At 40.4% G+C, this 23,837-nt stretch overlaps 1 protein-coding gene across 13 annotated transcripts in view; it reads right to left on the bottom strand.

Annotated features, from left to right (window-relative positions):
* Nucleotides 1–23,837, bottom strand: part of RYR2 (ryanodine receptor 2) — an 810,976-nt gene that overhangs the window by 304,553 nt on the left and 482,586 nt on the right. For all 13 annotated transcript variants that reach the window (XM_060406755.1, XM_060406748.1, XM_060406743.1 and 10 more), the window contains 2 exons: nt 18,256–18,339; nt 2,264–2,423 (listed from right to left, as the gene is read on the bottom strand). In XM_060406755.1, the coding sequence (XP_060262738.1) occupies nt 2,264–2,423; nt 18,256–18,339 (244 nt within the window). The remainder of the gene's footprint in view (nt 1–2,263; nt 2,424–18,255; nt 18,340–23,837) is intronic.

The following is a 23,837-nucleotide window of genomic DNA, read 5'->3' as shown; positions in this document are numbered from 1 at the left end:
TTCAGATAACCCAACAAAACTGTGTTCTGTCAGTGGGGAATGGGGTGGAAGCTGGGAGAAAGGGTGGAGAAAGTTCCAAAGAGAGCTTTGGCCAACTCAGACAGAACTCAGTGCTTTTACAAGGAGGATCCACCTGCACAAGGAAGAGATGGAGAGCAGAGGGGTCCTGGTTTGTCCCACAGACTCATATGGTCTGCAAGGCAAGGAAGTACTCCTTTGGCAAAAAAACAGTGAGGACCCCCTAATCCCCCTGTGGCATATGGCTGAGGTTCACACGCACGCACGCATGCACGCACACACACACACAGTGCTGAAGCCGGCTGAGTATTAAATCTCCTCAGTTACAACAACTTGAATTCAATACAAGAATAGCTTATTTTATGAAGTAAATCAAGGCTATGCAGTTTTCCTTAGCCTGTGAAATGACAAAAGTTGTGGGCTAAGAAGAATTTTGGAAATATCAGATCAACATTTAGTCTTTATCCTGCTGTTAAGTAACAATCCAGTTTAGTCCTGAAAAGCTTTAAGTAGAGGTACTGCCCACCATGAGCTGCCAAGAAGCACTGACAAGAAGAGGAGAATTTGAGCTCTGGAGGCAAAAGGATTGATTCCCAGCTTGGTTCTGCCACCTGAGTAGCACTGGACAAACTGCTTTCAAGTTCCCTGTGTAACATATGTGAATGGCGAATAAAAATTATTCATCCTTCATGGAATCGTTGTAAGAAAACACACATATAACTCTAGACATAGTGACTGCCATTTAATAATAATAGTTTTCTGTACTATTTGTTAGGTGCTAAGCCTTTCTCCAAAGAAGGCAATGGCACCCCACTCCAGTACTCTTGCCTGGAAAATCCCATGGGCAGAGGAGCCTGGTAGGCTGCAGTCCAGGGGGTCGCTAAGGGTCAGACATGACTGAGTGACTTCACTTTGCACTTTCATGCACTGGAGAAGGAAATGGCAACCCACTCCAGTGTTCTTGCCTGAAATTCAATAATTTAGTGAGTAAACAGTGGCACAGAGAGAATTTAAGTAGCCACTCCAAGGTCACACAGTCACTAAGAGACAGGCTAAAGTTTGCTCTGTTTTGCTATCCCCATACAGACCCAGGGACTGTTAGTTATTCTCACGAGTGTAACCATTAATAGAGATCCATGGACTTGCCTGGTGGGCCGGCGGTTAAGAATGTGCATGCCAGTGCAGGGAACATGGGTTTGATCCCTGGTCTGGGAAGATCCCACATGCCACAAGATAACTAAGCCTGCACATCACAACCGCTGGAGTCTGCGCCTCTAGAGCAGAGTAGTCCACAACAAAAGAAGTCACTGCAGTGAGAAGCTTGCGCACTGAAACTGGAGGACAGCACCCGCTCATCATAAGCATTGAAAGCCCAGGCACAGCGGCAAAGTCCCAGAGCAGCCACAAATAAAATTTTTAAAAAAATTTAAAAAGTAGAGATCCATAATTCTGAAATCTAGAAAAAGAAATTTTTTTTTTAAACTAAGCTACACTGCTGTTAAATCACTTCAGTCATGTGACCCCATAAATGGCAGCCCACCAGGCTCCGCTGTCCCTGGGATTCTCCAGGTAAGAACACTAGAGTGGGTTGCCATTCCCTTCTCCAATGCATGAAAGTGAAAAGTGAAAGTGAAGTCACTCAGTCATATGCAATTTTTAGCAACCCCATGGACTGCAGCCTTCCAGGCTCCTCCATCCATAGGACTTTCCAGGCAAGAGGACTGGAGTGGGGTGCCATTGCCTATCCAAAACTAAGCTACACTGCTACACTGCTAAAGAGTCTACATTGCTGAACAAAAAATAATTTATACATAGTCCGCTGCTCTGCTGAGGGCACTATGGAACAACCTCATTTTACCACCATTCAAAAAATCTGGATTATGAAATTCATCTGAGGCATTAAATGTGAAATTATGGACCTCTTTTATTATTAATTTATCTTGATATTATCATATTTTACATACTTGTCCAAAAAACAATCTCAGAGAAATGTCATAAAACCACATTATAAATCATTGGTCTGGAAACATTCACTGGGTGCCTCATGATAAAAACCAGACTTGAGGAGGTCTGACTTCTTGAGTCCAGCAATAAACAAGTGTTTCAATGCATATGTACATTAAAGATATCTATATGATGTAAGTTTCAATATAGTCATTATTTAATCTCTTCTGTTACAAATCATAATAGTCCCCACTTTAAGTCAATCTCAGAGCATGTGCTGTAGAGCAAAGGTCCCACATACCTGTTGGATGCCGTAGGTCCAGCCCTGTCGAATTCGATCCCGAGCCCACACGTTATGAGCGTTTTCCGCCAACTTGTCCACCATAGCCTCCTGAGATGGGGTGAGTTTGATAAAGCTCAGGTCCATCGGGGCAGGCTTGTATCCACTTGTCAGTTGGTAACTACAAAGCAAAGCCAAAGACATATACAATAGGCCTGTCCAAAAAAAAATCAAGGTTAATAAATTCCTCTATTAATCTTTTAACTCCAATTGTTTCTAATTTTTATTGTTCCATAGACCACAGTGGGCTTCCCTGGTAGCTCAGCTGGTAAAGAATCCACCTGCAATGCAGGAGACGCCGGTTCAATTCCTGGGTTGGGAAGATCTCCTGCAGAAGGGAAAGGCTACCCACTCCAGTGTTCTTGGGCTTCCCTGGTGGCTCAGATGGTAAAGAATCCACCTGCAATGTGGGAGACATGGGTTCGATCCCTGTGTTGGCATGATTCCCTGGAGGAGGGCATGGCAACCCACTCCAGTATTCTTGCCTGGAGAATCCCCATGGACAGTGGAACCTGGAGGGCTACAGTCCATGGGGTTGCAAAGAGTCGGATATGACTGAGTGACTAAGCACCGCACAGCCCACAGTGGTGACCCGTGGTGATGTGCCCGGTCAGCAAGCATGGACCCCTTTCACTTAAACTAAAAACTCATCAGGTGGAAAAGCCATGTGATCTTTATGTTTTCATTTTTACATCACCAAAACAGGAATGAAACAACAACTGTCTCTCAAATTTGGGAAGTATTTATCATTATTTGTGTCCCAAACAGTTGATGCTTTGGTATAGCATAAATCAAAGTATCAGTAATTAAAATATTTAATGAATTTCTCTTACTGTTAAGTTCTCAGGTTTCAACATTTATATCTTATATTCATGCAATATTTATTTCAGAAATCTGTGTATCCTCTCAGACACAAGCTGTCCATTATTCTACAGGGGATTTCTAACACATTCATACATTATTTTTCTATTGCCATTCCAAGTTACATAATTTTAGGAAGCCTCTAGATAAGATAGAGACTAGAAAATACCAGGCATGTAATCATCTAAAATATGATGAAGGCCTGGATTTTAGGGAATGCTTACCAGAGGCTATTTCCACACTTTGAGCTAGAGAAGAAAGGTATTAAGACAAGCATAATTTTTAATTTGGGGGGAGAAACAGAAAATTGAAAATATAAAAATTTTCAGACTTCCCTCATGATCCAGTGGTTAAGAATCTGCCTGCCAATGCAAGATACAGGTTCCATCCCTGTTCTGGGAGGACCATACACATCGCAGGGCAACTAAGCCCGTTTGCCACAGCTACTGAGCCTATGCTTTAGAGCCTGCGAGCCCCAGCTACTGAGGCCCATGTGCCCTTCAGCCCAAGCAGCCAAAACTAAATAAATAAACAAACAAAATTTTAAAAAGAAAGAAAATATAAAATTTTATACACACATATATTAGGGCAATATGACTGCCCACTACACACACACACACACACACACACACACACACACACACACACAGATCTGTCTCATCTATTAGAGAGACTGGCACAAAGCCTACTGTACAGCTGGTTCTGTTTCATTCTCTGTCACTGTTCTGTCCCCTACCATCAACTATGCCTTCGGGTCAGGATCTGCTTCTGATCCATTTTTCTAATTATCATTATACTTAGAAGAGTGCCTGGCAGAGAACAGCCTTTCAATCTAGAGTTTTCACAAGGACTCACTTTATGTACAAAATGAATATAAAGAGATACACATCTTCATCTCAAAAATTCTCCTTTGGTGCAAACAAAGTAAAGAAAATTTGCCAGATGATTACACTAAGTTAAAAAAAAATGCCCACAACATGAGAAAATGGTCTAACATAAACTATAAATAATTTTTATTCTTCTAATTATTCTGGCTTCTGTCTAGCCAAATTAAAAGGGAAGCTCCTTAATATCAGGGAGAAAACCTAAGATAGTGCCTGACATGTGGTAGATATTCAATAAAAATCTGCTGATTTAATCTGTGTATGACAGAAATAAACAGTTTAAGGTTGAATAAAGTTGACTTTACCTTAAATAACTTCTACTTCATTATAAGACATCTTGCATTGTATAAAAGATTTATCTATAGGCAGAACTCTTGAAGAACATTTTGTTTTGTTTAAGTAGATCAGATTGGTCTGGCAATTGCAAAAGTTGTGGCTAATTACTACCTTATGTCACTTCATTTACATCCACAGTTGAATTTATCGGCATGAAATTTTGTTCTGTTTTAGATCAGAACTCTGCATGTTTGGGTAATTAACAATACATTTTATTTTTCTATAAAGAAGCCACATGGGACTTTTTAATCACTCATACAAATTACTGCCTTTTATAGAATCTGTACGTTTAAAAGGACAAATCTGTAAACTGTAAGCACAGTCTATATTCAAGTTCTTACTTGGAAAATATTTTAAGAAAGCACTCAGTATATTTCAAATGTACCAAGAGGTGATCTAGCCCAGCATCATCTAATCTCCAAGTTTAACATTATTTGCTGGAAGAAGAGTTGGGGGCAATGATAAAGAACTTGGACTTTTGTACTCAACCCCTTCCCACTTCTGTTGCTTACCCCTCTCTCCTGAATTTCCCCAGTATCACCCAGCACATAATTCTCTTTCTTCTCTAATTTGCCCATCGTCCTGATCCCTCCTAGCTGTAACAGACATGGTCGAGCTTTGAAGGTACTCTGTGAAGAACTGATTACAGCCTATGCCACCTGAGTGAGTGATATGTGTTTTCTATAAAGAGGAAAGATACTTCTCTTGTGATCAATTCTAATAGTAGACTTGAGAGCAATGTCAACGGGAGAGGAATTTTTGAAGGGTATTTTCTATAAAAACTCGCAGATACGCTCTACTAGACCATAGTCTACTCAACTACACACTCTACTGTACGTCTGTAGAGCAGTATGACATATACTATATGTACATGCCATAATTCCAGATAAGCATTTCTCTTTACTTTCTAAATTTTCTCTCACTATATAGGATATCTATTACAGTTGCTTTAGTTTGCAATCACAATGAGAGCCTATGAAGATTCATTTGCACCTACTGATTTGAAATGACCCAATAATTAGTGCACATTCATTTTCAGAAGCAGACTACAATTCATTCTGCCAGCTTCCCTTCATAGTCTTGTGTAAGAATGAATTTAAGTTTCAAGTAGTTCTTTAAAATGGCAAATAATCCCATTCAAATTAAAGTTATTAATTCCCACTTCACCTGAACCTTATTTCCACACTGCTGTACTTCATTTTTACAGTGAAAAATAAATACAAACATCTTTGAAATTAAGACTTTAAACTCAGTATGTTAAAAATGGTAACATCATGAATGCTTTTATTAGTAGCATCAATAATGATTTACAAAATCATTCACAGGACATGACAAAGTAAGAATCAAAATCACTATACCAAAGTGAGATTTTTTGAAGTACATAAGTGTACATTAGCAAATCATGCCCATTTCATCTTATTAATACAATCTAATTAGGTACATAGAGATCACCCAACTACTAATAGAAACTATTTTCCTTTTGTGATTGGAAAAGGACAAAGAATGAAGCTTTTGAATAAAATGCAATTGAAGTCAATCTTGGAAGCTAAATGATTTCAAGTAGAGTTTCAGATTGATTTCCAGAAACCTAAAAGAAATAAAGGAAAGATTGCTACAATTCTTGGGAAATGGAATTTTGTAGCCCAAATACTAGGGAAAAGGCATGTCATTAATAATTACACTAATAACGATCTCTGTTTGTCCAAGGCAAACCATTCAATCTCACAGTAAGCCAAGCCTATGCCCCAACCAGTAATGCTGAAGAAGCTGAAGTTGAATGGTTCTATGAAGACCTACAAGACCTTTTAGAACTAACACCCCCAAAAGATGTCCTTTTCATTATAGGGGACTGGAATGCAAAAGTAGGAAGTCAAGAAACACCTGCAGTAACAGGCAAATTTGGCCTTGGAGTACGGAATAAAGCAGGGCAAAGGCTAATAGAGTTTTTTCAAGAGAACACACTGGTCATAGCAAACACCCTCTTCCAGCAACACAAGAGAAGACTCTACACATGGACATCACCAGATGGTCAACACCGAAATCAGATTGATTGTATTCTCTGCAGCCAAAGATAGGGAAGCTCTATACAGTCAGCAAAAACAAGACCGGGAGCTGACTGTGGCTCAGATCATGAACTCCTTATTACCAAATTCAGACTGAAATTGAAGAAAGTAGGGAAAAGCACTAGACCATTCTGGTATGACCTAAATCAAATCCCTTATGATTATATAGTAGAAGTGAGAAATAGATTTAGGGGCCTAGATCTGATAGAGTGCCTGATGAACTATGGATGGAGCTTCATGACACTGTACAGCAGACAGGGATCAAGACCACCCCCAAGAAAAAGAAATGCAAAAAAGCAAAATGGCTGTCTAAGGAGGCCTTACAAATAGCTGTGAAAAGAAGAGAAGTGAAAAGCAAAGGAAAAAAGGAAAGCTAAAAGCATCTGAATGCAGAGTTCCAAAGAATAGCAAGGAGAGATAAGCTATCAAGGCAAAGATATAGAGGAAAAGAACAGAATGTAAAAGACTAGAGATCCCTTCAAGAAAATTAGAGATACCAAGGGAACATTTCATGCAAAGATGGCCTCGATAAAGGACAGAAATGGTATGGACCTAACAGAAGCAGAAGATATTAAGAAGAGTTGGCAAGAATATACAGAAGAACTGTACAAAAAAGGTCTTCATGACCAAGATAATCAATTGATGGTGTGATCTCTCACCTAGAGCCAGACTTGGAATGTGAAGTCAAGTGGGCCTTAGAAAGCATCACTATGAGCAAAGCTAGTGGAGGTGATGGAATCCCAGTTGAGCTATTTCAAATCCTGAAAGATGATGCTGTGAAAGTGCTGCACTCAATATGCCAGCACATTTGGAAAACTCAGCAGTGGCCACAGGACTGGAAAAGGTCAGTTTTCATTCCAATCCCAAAGAAAGGCAATGCCAAAGAATGCTCAAACTACCACACAATTGCACTCATCTCACGCGCTAGTAAAGTAATGCTCAAAATTCTCCAAGCCAGGCTTTAGCAATACGTGAACCATGAACTTCCAGATGTTCAAGCTGGTTTTAGAAAAGGCAGAGGAACCAGAGATCAAATTGCCAACATCCGCTGGATCACTGAAAAAGCAAGAGAGTTCCAGAAAAACATCTATTTCTGCTTTATTGACTATGCCAAAGCCTTTGACTGTGTGGATCACAATAAACTGTGGAAAATTCTTCAAGAGATGGAAATACCAGACCACCTGACCTGCCTCTCGAGAAACCTATATATGCAGGTCAAGAAGAAACAGTTAGAACTGGACATGGAACAACAGATTGGTTCCAAATAGGAAAAGGAGTATGTCAAGGCTGTATATTGTCACCCTGCTTACTTAAGTTATATGCAGAGTACATCATGAGAAACACTGGGCTGGAAGAAGCACAAGCTGGAATCAAGATTGCCGGAAGAAATATCAATAACCTCAGATATGCAGATGACACCACCCTTATGGCAGAAAGTGAAGAGGAACTAAAAGCCTCTTGATGAAAGTGAAAGAGGAGAGTGAAAAAGTTGGCTTAAAGCTCAACATTCAGAAAATGAAGATCATGGCATCTGGTCCCATCAGTTCATGGGAAATAGATGAAGAAACAGTGGAAACAGTGTCAGATTTTATTTTGGGGGGCTCCAAAATCACTGCAGATGGCGATTGCAGCCATGAAATTAAAAGACGCTTACTCCTTGGAAGGAAAGTTATGACTAACCTAGATAGCATATTCAAAAGCAGAGACATTACTTTGCTGACAAAGGTCCGTCTAGTCAAGGCTATGGTTTTTGTAGTGGTCATGTATGGATGTGAGAGTTGAACTGTGAAGAAGGCTGAGCACTGAAGAATTGATGCTTTTGAACTGTGGTGTTAGAGAAGACTCTTGAGAGTCTCCTGGACTGCAAGGAGTCCAACCAGTCCTTCTAAAGGAGATCAGTCCTGGATGTTCACTGGAAGGACTGCTGCTAAAGCTGAAACTCCAATACTTTGGCTACCTCATGTGAAGAGTTGACTCATTGGAAAAGACCCTGATGCTGGGAGAGATTGGGGGCAGGAGGAAAACAGGGCAACAGAGGATGAGATGGCTGGATGGCATCACCGACTCGATGGACATGAGTTTGAGTAAACTCCGGGAGTTGGTGATGGACAGGGAGGCCTGGTGTGCTGCGATTCATGGGTTCACGAAGAGTCGGACACGACTGAGCGACTGAACTGAACTGAAAACATACTTAGCTCATATTAAAGACATCTATGTAATATATCCTACCTTTTCAAGCTTTCAGGGCAAATCTGCCAGAATCAGTCGATAGATCTCTTTCTTCTGTCATGTTTTTGTCTAGTAGCTGTAGTTTTTAACTTCCTTTACTTTCATCCTCTAAGATGCAGTACCATCAATCATTTTACAAAATTAGGTTATGAGGAATATATATGGTAGTAAACAAACACATTCAATATGGTCATTTTCAAAGTATCAAAGTTCTTTTGTAGTTACTAGCTGTTAGTTTTATTGGATGTAATATATAATAAATATTTTTTTTAAAGTGAGATTAACAGGTTACATAAACTCTCTGAGCATCAGTTTCCTTACAGCAAAATTTCTTTTTAAAAGCTTCTTTGCCTGGTGAGTGGGACCAGGGTGGGGGGTGGGGGAAGACTGACAAACTGCCAGTTTCATCTGCATGGAATTATCAAAGATGTAAACAAACAACTGATAATACTTGGCCCCAGGGGTGAATGGTCATATGAAGCAGCAATTCAGTTCTGTGCTTCATTCCCACCTGATCCACATTTTTTCCCCAAGCAGGAATTCTAAATGAGTTTTTTTCCTTTAAAGTGTTCAGTATAATATCACTCAAGGGCCAATTAAAGTAGTGCAACAAATACGTGGCAGAATAACAAAAACACTAAGGATAAGCCTTTTCTCTTTTTCCAGCCTCTCCCACCTCTCAAGCTTACTTGTTCAGTATGAATCAGAGTAAATGAAGCTTGGAAGTCATCATGTTGTGAAAGATGCACAGTAAACATGAAAAGATGATGTCCAAGTTCAGGGGATGTTAGCTGTAAATTTCAAAACCAAATCAGTCCTCCAAGTACCTTGGAACAAAGAGGAAAATCTCAGATGTCTGCACACCACAGATATTCAGAACAAGTTTTGCTAGAAGTACAGCTACTAAAAATGGTGCTGGGCTGACATTCTCAAAGAAAGGAGACAGAGAATATTAAAAAAAAAAAAAAAAAAAAACCTTCTCCAGAAAACAAATACAGAAGAATAATCTCAGTTGAGAAATTAGGAGCGATCTGTTTCTTCTACTACTTCACTTCTCTTTACATATATTCTAAAAAATAATTTATTTACATATTTATTTGGTTGCCACTAAATGGAAACAGTGACAGACTTTATTTTCTTGGGCTCCAAAATCAATACAGATGGTGACTGCAGCCATGAAATTAAAAGAAGCTTGATTCTTTGAAGAAAAGCTACGACAAACCTAGATAGCATATTAAAAAGCATATTAAAAACCATAGCTTTGACTAGACATTTCATTTGACATTACAAAGGTCCATCTAGTCAAAGCAATGGTTTTTCCAGTAGTCATGTATGGATGTGAGAGCTGGACCATAAAGAAGGCTGTGTGCTGAAGAATTGATTCTTTTGAACTGTGGTGTTGGAGAAGACTTGAGAGTCCCTTAGACTGCAAGGAGATCAAGCTAGTCAATCCTTAAGGAAATCAACCCTGAATATTCATTGGAAGGACTAATGCTGAAGCAAAGCTCCAATACCTTGGCCACATGATGCAAAGAACTGACTCATTGGAAAAGACCCTGATGCTGGGAACAACTGAAGACAGGAGAAGAAGGGGAGGACAGAGGATGAGACGGTTGGATGACATCACCAACTCTATGGACCTGAGTTTGAGCAAGCTCTGGGAGCGGTAATGGACAGGGAAGTCTGGTGTGCTGCAGTCTGTGGGGTTGCAAAGAGTCAGACACGACTGAGCAACTGAACTGAACTGATTTGGCTGCACTGGGTCTCAGTTGCTGTGGGATCTATTTCCCTGACCAGGGATTGAACCCAGGCTCCCTGAATTGGGAGCTCGGAGCTTAGCCCTTGGGCCACCAGGGAAATCTCCATTTTGCTTTGAAATAAACATGTAATATGACATGCCCTGTGCCTCCACCATCTTTAATCCTTTCTTCACTCCAAGTTCTTCTTGTATTCCACATCCCCTTTGAAACAAACCAAGAGACAATAATTTCAAGAAAGACCAAAAAAGCCATGCTTGGCTTTTGGGTTTTTAGACTAGGCTTTGAAAAGTCATAGCAGAGACAACAGTATTCAGAGAAAGGCCTTCTGATATGAATAGCTCTACTTTTGAATATTAAAAGAGAAAGGACCTGATGTGCTGGATGAAGGTTTCAGAGCCTAGAGGAGGAGAGAACTAGAGGAATTCAGCGTTCTCCACCCGCTTACCCAGATGGAGACCAGATAGATCCCACAGTCAAGGGAGCTTCTGGCTTAGCTACCAGATTAGACCCAGGAGAATGGCCAGTTTCCAGAATCTCCCACACCCATACCCCTGTGCAGCACAGATTCAGGAGAACAGATTTGGCACCAAACCAAGACTAGGCTGCCAGGCAACTTTCCCTCCTCCGTCTGCCAAGAGACTGAAGTCCTCAAGTTGCCGAAGACAGTGTTCCTAGGTTTCCAACCTCCGAAAGAGGCCTGAGTAGCGGTGAAAGCACAGCTCGGACCTGGAGGACTCAAAAGAGATGAGGAGGAAAGATCCGGTGTGTGGTCCAAAGATCAGTAGGGAAAACATGCATCCCAAAATGAGGCAGGAGATAGACGGACCCCAAGCTGAGTAGCTGGAGTTCGTCCCCTGTGGACAGATACTTCAAGATGAAGACAAGAGCAGGAGGATATTTAGAGGTGTTGAGCCCTGTCCAGATAAAAGATAAAGAGACTACAGTTGCCTCAATCTCAAAGTCAAGGAGACCTTCCCGACTATATATGTACCGAAGGGCTCCTTGGAGATCAAAAAGGAAGGGCTATCACTCCATAGTCAGTGATGTTACCCTGCCCACTAGAATCCATCCTGGCAAAGAGATGAGTACACACACACACACACACACACACACGGGAGGATCCTGAGAAATACTACAGACAGACCGAGAGCCAGGCAAAGCAAGAGGACTGTCTAGAGGAAACCCAGAAGAAATGTTCCATAAAAGTGATTCAAACTACCCAGAGGGCACAGCTCTCTCTCTGAATCTGTCCCGTGAGTATATTCACATGTACCTTTTTTCTCCTAATAAACACTTTGTTTCACTACTTTCTGTTTGTGGGGATTCATTTCAACAAAGCCGATGGGTCAGGGACCCTGTCACACTGGTCACCGGTCTGGTGGCTAGAATTCAGTGTTCTCACCACTGAGACCTGACTTTAATCTCTGGCTGGGAAACCACAATACTGCTTCAAGCAGCTGCAGGCAAAGGCCATCCAAAATCAGTATGAGGTCAGAAGAGGTAAATGCAGACAAATAATAAAGAATCTCCTTTAACCAAACCTGACTCAAGCTCCTCTGAATCCTCTTTCTGATCGTAGGATTTGACCTTGTTTGCTTAGTCCAGTCTTAGCAAGACCCCTGCTTAGGTCAGCCTGGTGGAAATCCCCCACTCATGATATCTGATCACATTCCTCATCCCCCACCTTTGACATCCTATCACTCTGATCTGCCATTAGCAACAATCCTACAAATTTTGTTTTACCAGAATCCCCCTTTTCCTTGATGTTTCCTCTTAGTAATTTTCCATCCACTGACCCCTAACTCTGCTCCTGTCTACAAATCCCCACTTGTCTTTGTTGTACTGGGTTTGCCAAAAATTCACTTGAGTTTTTCCATAATATCTCAGGGAAAAACCCGAATTTTTTGGCCAACCCAGTGTATGACTACTGAGGTTTCTCTTTCCCTGTTGTAATAGTTCTGGAATAAAATTTGTCTTTATGCCTTTAACTTCTGTCTGGCTCTGGTTTTCTTTGATGTAATTCAGTTCCTGACAGCAAACTCAAAAGAGAATGCCCAAGGACTCAGTGTTTCCTCCCCATCAGGTGAATGTCCCAAGGATACACAGCCCTGGGAGTAAGAAGGGGGTAAACTTTGAATTCGAACATAACAACAAATATTTATCCTGTACTCGAATGTGTCAGGTCCTGTTCTGGGAACTAATGATACAACATTGAATAATATGGATAAACAATCTATTTTTATAGATAATTATGTTTAGATGAGGACTAAGGCAGTAAGCAAAATAAACATAATATAATAGTATGTTGGACGATATTTAAATACTATCAGAAAAAAATCAAGTAGAAAAGGGGACAGGAGAGAAAGCACAATTTTAAATAGGCTGCAATTTTAAGGAGGCAGAGAAACACTGTTTTCAGAAGATGACCTTTGAAATCAAAACATTAAGGTGAGAATAAACAGAGAAAACAGTGATTTCAATTGAGTTTGCACTGAACAGACTAGGACTAGGTTTTCACTAACAAGCTGCAATCTGGCTGCAAGGCCCATTGGGCTTAAATAGGAAATTAAGTCCAATGAAAACAAATGAAGAACATTACATGTTGGCACATTTTAAAATTTGCGGTCTGTGAAATCTACTCACTACAAATAAAAAGAGTATATAAATATTTCTTTCTTCCCAATCACAGTGCCTCATACTTATGGAAAGAAAATCCAGCTGCATTTGTAACACTATTTTTCATTTAGGTAAATATTTATAGACAGTGAATTTTGCGTGTGGGCTTGTGTCTATATGCACTGTATAAATATGGGTCTGCATATTCTGGATCCATCTAAGCATTCATTTCTGAAAGTCATTTAAAATTTATACACATATATGAACACTGAGAATATCATTTTTAACCTTGTATCTGCCCCAATATGCCTGAGAGATACCAGTTACACCTCAACTTCACATCACTATAGTGGTTTTACAGCATCAGGGTAAGACTGTGGTGCAGGAGGGAGGGAATTCAGCACTAGTCTTAAATACTTCTCAAATAATTCTAACATACTTTTTCATAACTCAGCACTATCTCTTACTTCCCAGTGATATATAAAGCAACCAGGTTCTGACCTACTACATTTGGGGTTGACTTAACAGCAGATAAGTGCTAACAAAAAGTGTGAATAACAGGCATTGGTACTCAGATAAGAACTGCATTTTCATTTAAACTTTTAGATTTAAAAAAATTCTCAATTACTCAGGGATGTAGACATTGTGAACCACAATATTTGGGAATGTGTTCCTTTTCAGTTGTGTTTTACTTTATTCCTTCAGCAATTGGACCCTGCTCATCAAACTCTGCAGTGGGTCAAGAGTTTCATTTTATAACAAATGTGGCAAGATTTACAAAATTAGGAATAGACAATCATGTGCTGTAGTATTCGGTTGCCTGCTGGTTTGTTGAGAGAGGAGGGTGAGGAAAAAGAGGGAGAGGAAGGAAAACAGAACTACAATGAATCACATATTCTATAAAAGTCCTCACAGATTTTTAGAGAGATGATCTGTATTATCAGGGAAGAAAACTAACACTCAGATTGCCTATTTTCAAAAAGGGAATGAAGCACATCATTCTAACTACAGTTTGAATCTACATGTGTTCTTAAACCTGAAATGGATCTCTTGAAGGCAATGTATAGTTAGGTCTTTTTTTAAACCCATCCAACTGCTCTATCCTTTTTGAATGGTGAAATTAAGCCATTTACATTTAGAGTAATTATTGACATGCAAAGGCATATTAATGCCATCTTATTAATTGCTCTCTGGTTACTTTATATTTCCACTGTTTCTTTTTCCGTCTGTCTATGTCAATATTCATAAATTATTTTCCATGTTGGTATGCTTTGTTTTCTCTTTCTTGGTCTTTGTGAATCCATTCTAGGTTTTTCTCTTGAGGTAACCTTGCAAATTACATAAAATATCATGCAGATAAAACAGTCCTTTTCAGGCTAATAGCAACTCATCTTTGCAAACCTATAAAGGATCCAACTTTTTCTTCTCTCTTTTATATTACTGATGATACAATTTATTCCTTTTTATGTCCTGCATTCATTAATGATTCATATTTATAGTATCTATAATTCTTTTTACAGGCTTCCCTTATAGCTCAGTCAGTAAAGAGTCTGACTGCAATGCAGGAGACCTGGGTTTGATCCCTGGGTCAGGAAGATCCCCTGGAGCAGGAAATGGCAACCCACTCCAGTATTCTGGCCTGGAGAATCCCATGGACAGAGAAGCCCGGCAGACTACAGTCTGTGGGGTCGCAAGAGTCGGACAAGACTGAGAGACTAAGCACACGTAATTCTTTTACTGTTTTCTTAACTTCTGTACTACAGGGAAGTGATTGATACACCACCATAGTATTTCTCTGCATCAGACTGTCTTTGTTTGTCTAACACCAGTGTAGTGTGCATTTTTGTATGTTGTCTTGTTGCTGATCAGCATCTTTTCATTTCAGCTTGAAGAATTCCTTTCAACATTTCCTGCAAGGCAGGTCTGCTGCTGCTGCTGCTAAGTTGCTTCAGTCATGTCTGACTCTGTGCGAGCCCATAGATGGCAGCCCACCAGGCTTTCCCATCCCTGGGATTCTCCAGGCAAGAACACTGGAGTGGGTTGCCATTTCCTTCTCCAATGCATGAAAGTGAAAAGTGAAAGTGAAGTTGCTCAGTTATGTCCGACTCCTAGTAACCCCATGGACTGCCTACCAGGATCCTCCGTCCATAGGATTTTCCAGGCAAGAGTACTGGAATGGGTTGCCATCATCTAGTGGTAGTGAACTCCCTCAGCTTTTGTCTGGGAAAGGCTTTATGTCTCCTTGATATCTGTAAGGCAACTTTGTTGCATAAAGTATTCTTGACTGGCAATTTTTATTTCTCAACACTTTGAATATGTCATTCCATCCTCTCGTGCCCCATAGAGTTTCTGCTGAGAAATCAACTAATAGCTTAATGGGATCCCTTTGTAGGTTACTTTCTTTCCCCCTAGTTTTATGTAGGATGATTTCTTTCACATTGATTTTTGACAGTTTCACTGTAATGCATCTTGGAGAAGGTCTTTTTACATTGAGATAAGATTGCAGCCCTGATATTAAAAGACGCTTACTCCTTGGAAGAAAGTTATGACCAACCTAGATAGCATATTCAAAAGCAGAGACATTACTTTGCCGACTAAGGTCTGTCTAGTCAAGGCTATGGTTTTTCCAGTGGTCGTGTATGGATGTGAGAGTTGGACTGTGAAGAAGGCTGAGTGCTGAAGAATTGATGCTTTTGAACTGTGGTGGTGGAGAAGACTCTTGAGAGTCCCTTGGACTGCAAGGAGATCCAACCAGTCCATTCTGAAGGAGATCAGCCTTGGGATTTCTTTGGAAGGAATGATGCTAAAGCTGAAACTCCAGTACTTTAGCCACTTCATCTGAAGAGTTGACTCATTGGAAAAGACTTTGATGCTGGGAGGGACTGGGGGCAGGAGGAGAAGGGGACGCCAGAGGATGAGATGGCTGGATGGCATCACTGACTCGATGGACGTGAGTCTGAGTGAACTCCGGAAATTGGTGATGGACAGGGAGGCCTGGTGTGCTGCGATTCATGGGGTTGCAAAGAGTCGGACACGGCTGAGTGACTGAACTGAACTGAATAGGGCATTATTTTAGCTTTATGGACTTGTATGTCTAAGTCTTTCCCCAAGCCTGAGATGCTTTCAAATAGTTTCTTTAAATGAATTCCCTGTCTCCTTCTCCCTCTCCTATCCTGAAACCCAATTATTCACATATATGTGTTTCTGATAGAATATGATAGTTTTTATAGGCCTTCATCAGTCTTTTAATCTTAAGTGTCCCCTCCTTTAGTAATTGCATTATTTCTTTATTCTTCTCCTCCAGGTCATTTACTCTTTCTTCTACTTCGGCTGCTCTGCTACAGATGCTATCTGTTACACTTGTCACTTGATTCATTGAATACTTTAATTACAGTGTTTCTGTTTGTTTCCTTTTATACAATCCGCCCCCTACATACAAATGAGTTCTATTAGGAGTGAGTCTGTAAGTCCAAAAAATTTAGCCCAGGTATCTAACTAACACAATCGCTATATGGTACTGTACTGTAATAATATTTTCACACAAATAATACATGAAAAGCAAACACAAAAAAATAAAGAAAAGGTTTTAAATCTTATAGCACCATACCTTGAGGGCTTCCCAGGTGGTGCTAGTGGTAAAGAACTTGCCTACCAATATAGGAGACACAAAACAGAGGTTTGATCCCTGGGTCAGGAAGATCGCTTAGAGAAGTGCACGGTAACCCACTCCAGTATTGTCGCCTGGAGAATCCCATAGACAGAGGAGCCCAGCAGGCCATGGTTCATAGAGTCATAAAGAGATGGACACGACTGAAGCGACTTAGCAATCAAGCATGCACAGTACCTTGAAAAGTACAGCAGTACAATGGTGGGCACAGAGGAGCTGGCATCGAGTGAACAGGCAAGAAGAATTACTGACTGGAGGAGGGAGAGGGGCCAGGAGACAGCAGAGCTGAATTGTCAGCAACAGAAGACAAGGGGGAGGGCATGCTGCAGTTTCACTAATGCCTGACATTTGATGGCACAGGTTCTGGTTCTTTGCTGGAACTGGATGCACATCTGCACCTTTGAAAGTTTGCAACTTGAAGGTTTATATATGCGGGACTTACTGTATATGGTTTTGTCTCAAAAATTAGTCCTACACTTTATACAACTTAGTGCAATGTGTTTTTAATACCTTTTTTAAAATGGAGGACCTGAGTAAAAATGTTTGTGGGCCTAAAGGATCTGCTAGAATTTGCATTTGCGTAGCAAGCACACTATTTGTACTTTATGTTTATCTGGGGTGATGGAAGAAAATTATGGAATAGCTATGTGTACCTTGGTTTTCCCTTATGGCTCAGCTGGAAAAGAGCCCGCCTGCATTGTGGGGGACCTGGGTTTGATTCCTGGGTTGGGAATATCCCCTGGAGAAGGGAAAGGCTACCCACTTCAGTATTCTGGCCTGGAGAAGTCCATGGACTGTATAGTCTATGGGGTTGCAAAGAGTCAGACACGACTGAGCGACTTACACTCATTCACTCATCTGTACTTTGTTTTCATCTCCATGACAGTACTTGGCAAACTTCCAGGCATGCTATTTACAACATACAGGCCCCCAAAGAGTGGTTTGAACATTTAACAAAAAAGTAACAAAATGAAACAGCTATAATTCATTAAGCACTTAACTTATTTAGTCCCTAAAACTTCCCTTATCCATACCTAGGAAGGGGTAAGAAAGCTCAAGTTTTAGTTAAAACAAGGTCACAGAGGTTGCAGTACAGTAGGCGAAATAGCTCCCAGAGCATCTCATGGCTCAGTTTTCTCATCTTAAAGTGGCAGTGGTAACACTGACTTCATAACTCCTCCTAAAATCGACTTTCTTTGTGAAAATAAATAAAACAATACATTTTCTGATGAAAACTGGGAAACCACACACAAGAAGGATGTGGACACATGTGCTCACACACACACAAGGAAAATAACCTACTCATAACATACTACCAAATATTTTGTTTCCCCTTTGGGCACTGTGATGGAAGCTCACCCCACCACCACAAATTCGATGAAGCCCCTACATTAATGCAGCATGTTTCCATTCTGAATCTGAATTTTATAGCTTATGTGTAAGCAAGGAAGCTAGGATTCCATTGAGAGTTATGCAGGTGCAGTAACACTAAAGTAATGCATGGACCATCTAACATTGCTTTACACATTCAACTTACTTCTTTGGCAGCTTCATTTTCTTCACCTTTTCTTCAGCGTGTTCATCTGATATACCCACATGACATCCTAAAGCCAACAACGTCCTGGAAAACAAAACCAAACATAAGTTGCAATATTCCCTTCCCTATGTCCACAATAAACCAATATAATAGCAGCTGGGAATGAGGTACAACAGCCCACCTTAAATGCAGAGAGGTCTTTTGCTTTCAAGCAAAAGGAAAGCTTGCTGCTGTTGCTGCTAAGTTGCTTCAGTCGTGTCCGACTCTGTGTGACCCCACAGACGGCAGCCTACCGGGCTCCGCTGCCCCTGGGATTCTCCAGGCAAGAACACTGGAGTGGGTTGCCATTTCCTTCTCCAATGCATGAAAGTGAAAAGTGAAAGTGAGGTCACTGAGTCGTGTCCAACTCTCAGTGACCCCATGGACTGCAGCCTACCAGGCTCCTCCGTCCATGGGATTTTCCAGGCAAGAGTACTGGAGTGGTTGTAAATTATTTACTATGCAGTAATGTGTAGGACATTTGAAAATTGAATGTTTCAAAAACACAAAAGGAAAATATTGAAAAGTCTTTCTCCAATTCTATCTCTGCAACTTCTGTTCCTTTCCCTAAAGGAACTGGTTGCTACTAATTATTGGCTGTCCTGCTAGAATCTATGCATATTCTAAAGCAGATTTGTGTGTGTGTGTGTGTGCATGTTGTTGCCTTCCTTCTACTCAATGGTTAGCTGTAAGAGACAATTTTCCACAATTTTCTATCTTGATTTCACAATGTAACTTGGATACACAATACGACTTTGATCACTATCCTTCATATACAGCTGGTTTATTTTTCAACAGTTCTGAAGTGTTCCATTATTGGATATGTCACAGTGTTTAACCCAATTTTCTGTTCACAATTTTTGTTATTACAAACAATGCTGCAATGAATAACCTCATACACTGAACATATGCACTGTAACCTACAAGAATGTAACACAGAATGAAGCAGGGCAAAGGATAATAGAGTTTTGCCAAGAGAATGCACTGTTCATAGCAAACACCTCTTCCAACAACACAAGAGAAGACTCTACACACGGACATCACCAGATGGTCAATACCAAAATCAGATTGATTATATTCTTTGCAGCCAAAGATGGAGAAGTTTTATACAGTCAGCAAAAATAAGAATGACAGCTGACTGGCTCGAATCATAAACTTCTTATTGGCAAACTCAGACTTAAATTGAAGAAAGTAAGGAAAACCACTAGACCATTCAGGTGTGACCTAAATCAAATCCCTTACGACTATACAGTGGAAGTGAGAAATAGATTCAAGGGATTAGATCTGATAGAGTACCTGAAGAACTATGGAAGGAGTGTCGTGCACATTGTATGGGAGGGAGGGATCAGCAACATCCCCAAGAAAAAGAAATGCAAAAAAGGAAAATGGTTGTTTGAGGAGGCCTTACAAATAGCTGTGAAAAGAGAGAAGCAAAAGGCAAAGGAAAAGAGGAAAGACATACCCATTTGAAATGCAGATCTCCAAAGACGAGCAAGGAGGAAGAGCAAGGAAGAAAGTCTTCCTCAGTGATCAATGCAAAGAAATAGAGGAAAACAATAGAATGGGAAAGACTAGAGATCTCTTCAAGAAAAGTAGAGATATGAAGGGAACATTTCATGCAAAGATGGGCACAATAAAGGACAGAAATGGTAGGGACCTAACAGAAGCAGAAGATATTAAGAGGTGGCAAGAATACACAGAAGAACTGTACAGAAAAGATCTTCATGACCCAGATAATCACAATGATGTGATCACTCACCTAGAGCCAGCCATCCTGGAATGCGAAGTCAAGTGGGCCTTAGGACGCATCACTACAAACAAAGATAGTGGAGGTGATGGAATTCCAGTTGAGCGATTTCAAATCCTAAAAGATGATGCTGTAAAAGTGCTGCACTCAATAAGCCAGCAAATTTGGAAGACTCAGCAGTGGCCACAGGACTGGAAAAGGTCAGTTTTCATTCCAATCCCAAACAAAGGCAATGCCAAAGAATGCTGAAGCTACTGGACAATTGCACTCATTTCACACACTAGTAAAGTAATGGTCAAAATACTCCAAGCCAGGCTTCAACAGTAAATAAACTGTGAACTTCCAGATGTTCAAGATGGATTTAGAAAAGGCAGAGGAATCAGAGATGAAATTGCCAACAACCATTTGATCATCGTAAAAGCAAGAGAGTTCCAGAAAAACATCTACTTCTGCATCACTGACTATGCCAAAGCCTTTGACTGTGTCAATCACAAACAAACTGTGGAAAATTCTTCAAGAGATGGAAATACCAGACCACCTGACCTGCCTCTTGAGAAATCTGTATGCAGGTCAGGAAGCAAATTAGAACTGGATATGGACCAACAGCCTGGTTCCAAATCAGGAAAGGAGTACATCAAGGCTGTATATTGTCACCCTGCTTATTCAATTTATACGCAGAGTACATCATGAGAAATGCTGGGCTGGAGGAAGCACAAGCTGGAATCAAGATTGCCGGGAGAAATATCAATAATCTCAGATATGCAGATGACACCACCCTTATGGCAGAAAGTGAAGAGGAACTAAAGAACCTCTTGATGAGGGTGAAAGATGAGAGTGAAAAAGCTGGCTTAAAACTCAACATTCAAAAAACTAAGATCATAGCATCTGGTCCCATCACTTCATGGCAAATAGATGGGGAAACAGTGGAAACAGTGACAGATTAGGGGACAACTGAGGACGAGATGGCCAGATGGCATCACCGATTCAATAAAGAAAAATGAGTGCCAAAGAATTGATGCTTTTGAACTGCGGTGTTGGAGAAAACTCTTAAGAGTCCCTTGGACTGCAAGGAGATCCAACCAGTCCATCTTAAAAGAAATCAGACCTGAATATTCATTGAAAAGACTGATGCTGAAGCTGAAACTCCAATACTTTAGCAACTTGATGCGAAGAACTGACTCATTTGAAAAGACCCTGATGCTGGGACAGATTGAGGGCAGGAGAAGGGGACGACAGAAGATGAGATTGTTGGCTGGCATCACCGACTCGATGGACATGGGTTTGGGTGGACTCCGGGAGTTGGTGATGGACAGGGAGACCTGGCGTGCTGCAGTCCATGGGGTCACAAAGAGTCGGACACGACTGAACTAAACTGAAATGTAACCTTCATCTGTAGGATAAATTCCTAGACACGCAATTACTGGGTCACAGGGGATATACATTTCCGAGTTTGACAAATATTGCCAAATGTCTTTAAATCTGGTGATCATTTATATTCCCATTAGCAAAGGATGACACTGCCTATTTCCCATGCCTGTTCCAGCAGAGTTGTCTATTAATATGCTAATGAGATTTCATTTATAGTTTTAATTTGCATTTTCTTAATACAGTTGCATTTGAGCACCTTTTTCCTCTGCTTCACCGATATCTGTACTTCCTTTCTTCTATGAAAATATTCCTTGTTCACTTTTCTGTTAGATTTGGGCTTTATTGTTGCAGTTCATAAACTCTTCAAATACACAAGATATAAGTTACAAATATTATATAATACTTGGAGACTGGGCTTCCCTGGTAGCTCAGTTAGTAAAGAGACCACCTGCAATGCAAGAATCCGCCTGCAACGCAGGAGACCTGGGTTCGATTCCTGGGTCAAACATATCTCCTGGAGAAGGAAATGGCAACCCACTCCAGTATTCTTGCCTGGGAAATCTCATGGACAGGGAAACCTGGCAGGCTACATACAGTTCATGGGGTCACAAAGAGTCCAACATGACTGAGCTACTGAACCACCACCAGAAAGAGATTTCCCATTTGTTAAATTGTGTTAAGGAAATATCCATGCTTTTTAAACAACAAGGGTCATGGAGGTCATATGTATTAAGATTAAGCCTGTAACTTTATTTTCCAGATGGATACTTAGTTATCTATAATATATCTACTGAATAATCCATTTAAAAAATCTATTGGAGTATAGTTGCTTTACGTGTTAGCTCCTGCCATACAGCAAAATGAATCAGCTCTATGTATGTGCATAACCCCTCTTTATTGGATTTCCTTCTCATTTATGCCACTATGGAGAACAGTATGGAAGTTTCTTTAAAAAAGTAAAATAGAACTTCCATATGACCCAGCAAACCCACTCCTGGGCATATACCCAGAGAAAACCTTAATTCCAAAAGATACATGCGTCCCGAAGTTCATTGCAGCGCTATTTACAATAGCCAGGACATAAGAGGAATCTAAAAGTCCATCAACAGAGGAATGGATAAAGAAGATGTGATATATACACAGGGAAATTACTCAGCCATAAAAAAGGAATGAGATTGTGCCATTTGCAGAGACGTGGATGGACCAAGAGACTGTCATACAGAGTGACATAAGTCAGAAAGAGAAAAAAAAATATCATATATTAATGCATATATATGGAATCCAGAAAAATGGTACAGATGAACAATGCATGTTTGCCACTGATTTGAAATGCTACTTTTCTGATATACTTAAGTCCCCTTATACTTTTAAATCCTTTTCTGGACTTTCCAGTCTAGAAAAATCTCCTTTTTGCATAATACACTGGGATTCCAATTTGCCAATAACAATTTTTCCATTGTTTAGACACTCCGTATTGTTTTTTTACTCCCTTTAATGAATGACCTTTGGTTGATTTTCCCAAGAAAGACCATCATCATTCACGGTTACAGTTCACCCTTAAAAGTCCCCAGACTTAGGCAGAACCACAATCATTAGTATTCCTGATAATGAGTGGTTCTACCTACTTCAATAGAATAAGATGCAATGGCAGAAACTTTTTGGATGACAATTTCTAACATCTGGTCAGTTCCAAAAGGAAAGGTCAAGTATCTAAAATCCATTTATACTTACCCTCCTTAACATTTAAAAAAGTGACAATCTGGAGATAGATATAGATACACACACTTAAATATCCTGTTATTAAGTTAAATTTTAGATTATACACGGCAAAAGTGAGATTGACTGTTAAAAACTGCAAGAGCAGGAACTAACTGAAGCTGTACACTTAGTTAAAACATGTGCCAAATAGGCGGCTTCCCTGGTGGCTCAGTGGTAAAGAATCTGCCTGCTAATGCAGGAGGCACGGGTTTGATCCCTGATCCAGGGAGATCCCACATGCTGCAGGGCAACTAAGCCTGTGGACCACAACTATTAATCCTGTGCTCTAGAGCCCAGGAACCGTGACTACTGTAGCCTGTGTGCCTAGAGTTTGTGCTCCACAACAACAGAAGCCATCTCAATGAGAAGACCACACAGCATAATTAGAGAAAGCCCATGCAACAACGAAGACCCTGCACAGCCAAAAATAAATAAATGAAATTATTAAAAAAAACAATGTGCAAATTAAAATGAGATAGATTAGCAAGAGAAAAATAGAAAGGTGACTCAGAACACAGGTTATGCTTGTTCAAACACTGCCCAAGGAACAGAAAGCTTCCTGCCATCATCTTCCATTCATTTATCTATTCGGTAAGTATTTTTGAATTCCACTGTGTACCAGGTCTCATGCTAAGTTCTGGGGTGAACTAATAGGCCAGTGAGGACTAAG

The sequence above is a fragment of the Ovis aries genome, chromosome 25 (assembly GCF_016772045.2).
Source record: "Ovis aries strain OAR_USU_Benz2616 breed Rambouillet chromosome 25, ARS-UI_Ramb_v3.0, whole genome shotgun sequence".
Lineage (NCBI taxonomy): Eukaryota > Metazoa > Chordata > Mammalia > Artiodactyla > Bovidae > Ovis > Ovis aries.
Note: the sequence above shows the minus strand (reverse complement) of the source record. Positions and strands in the feature narration are given on the sequence as shown.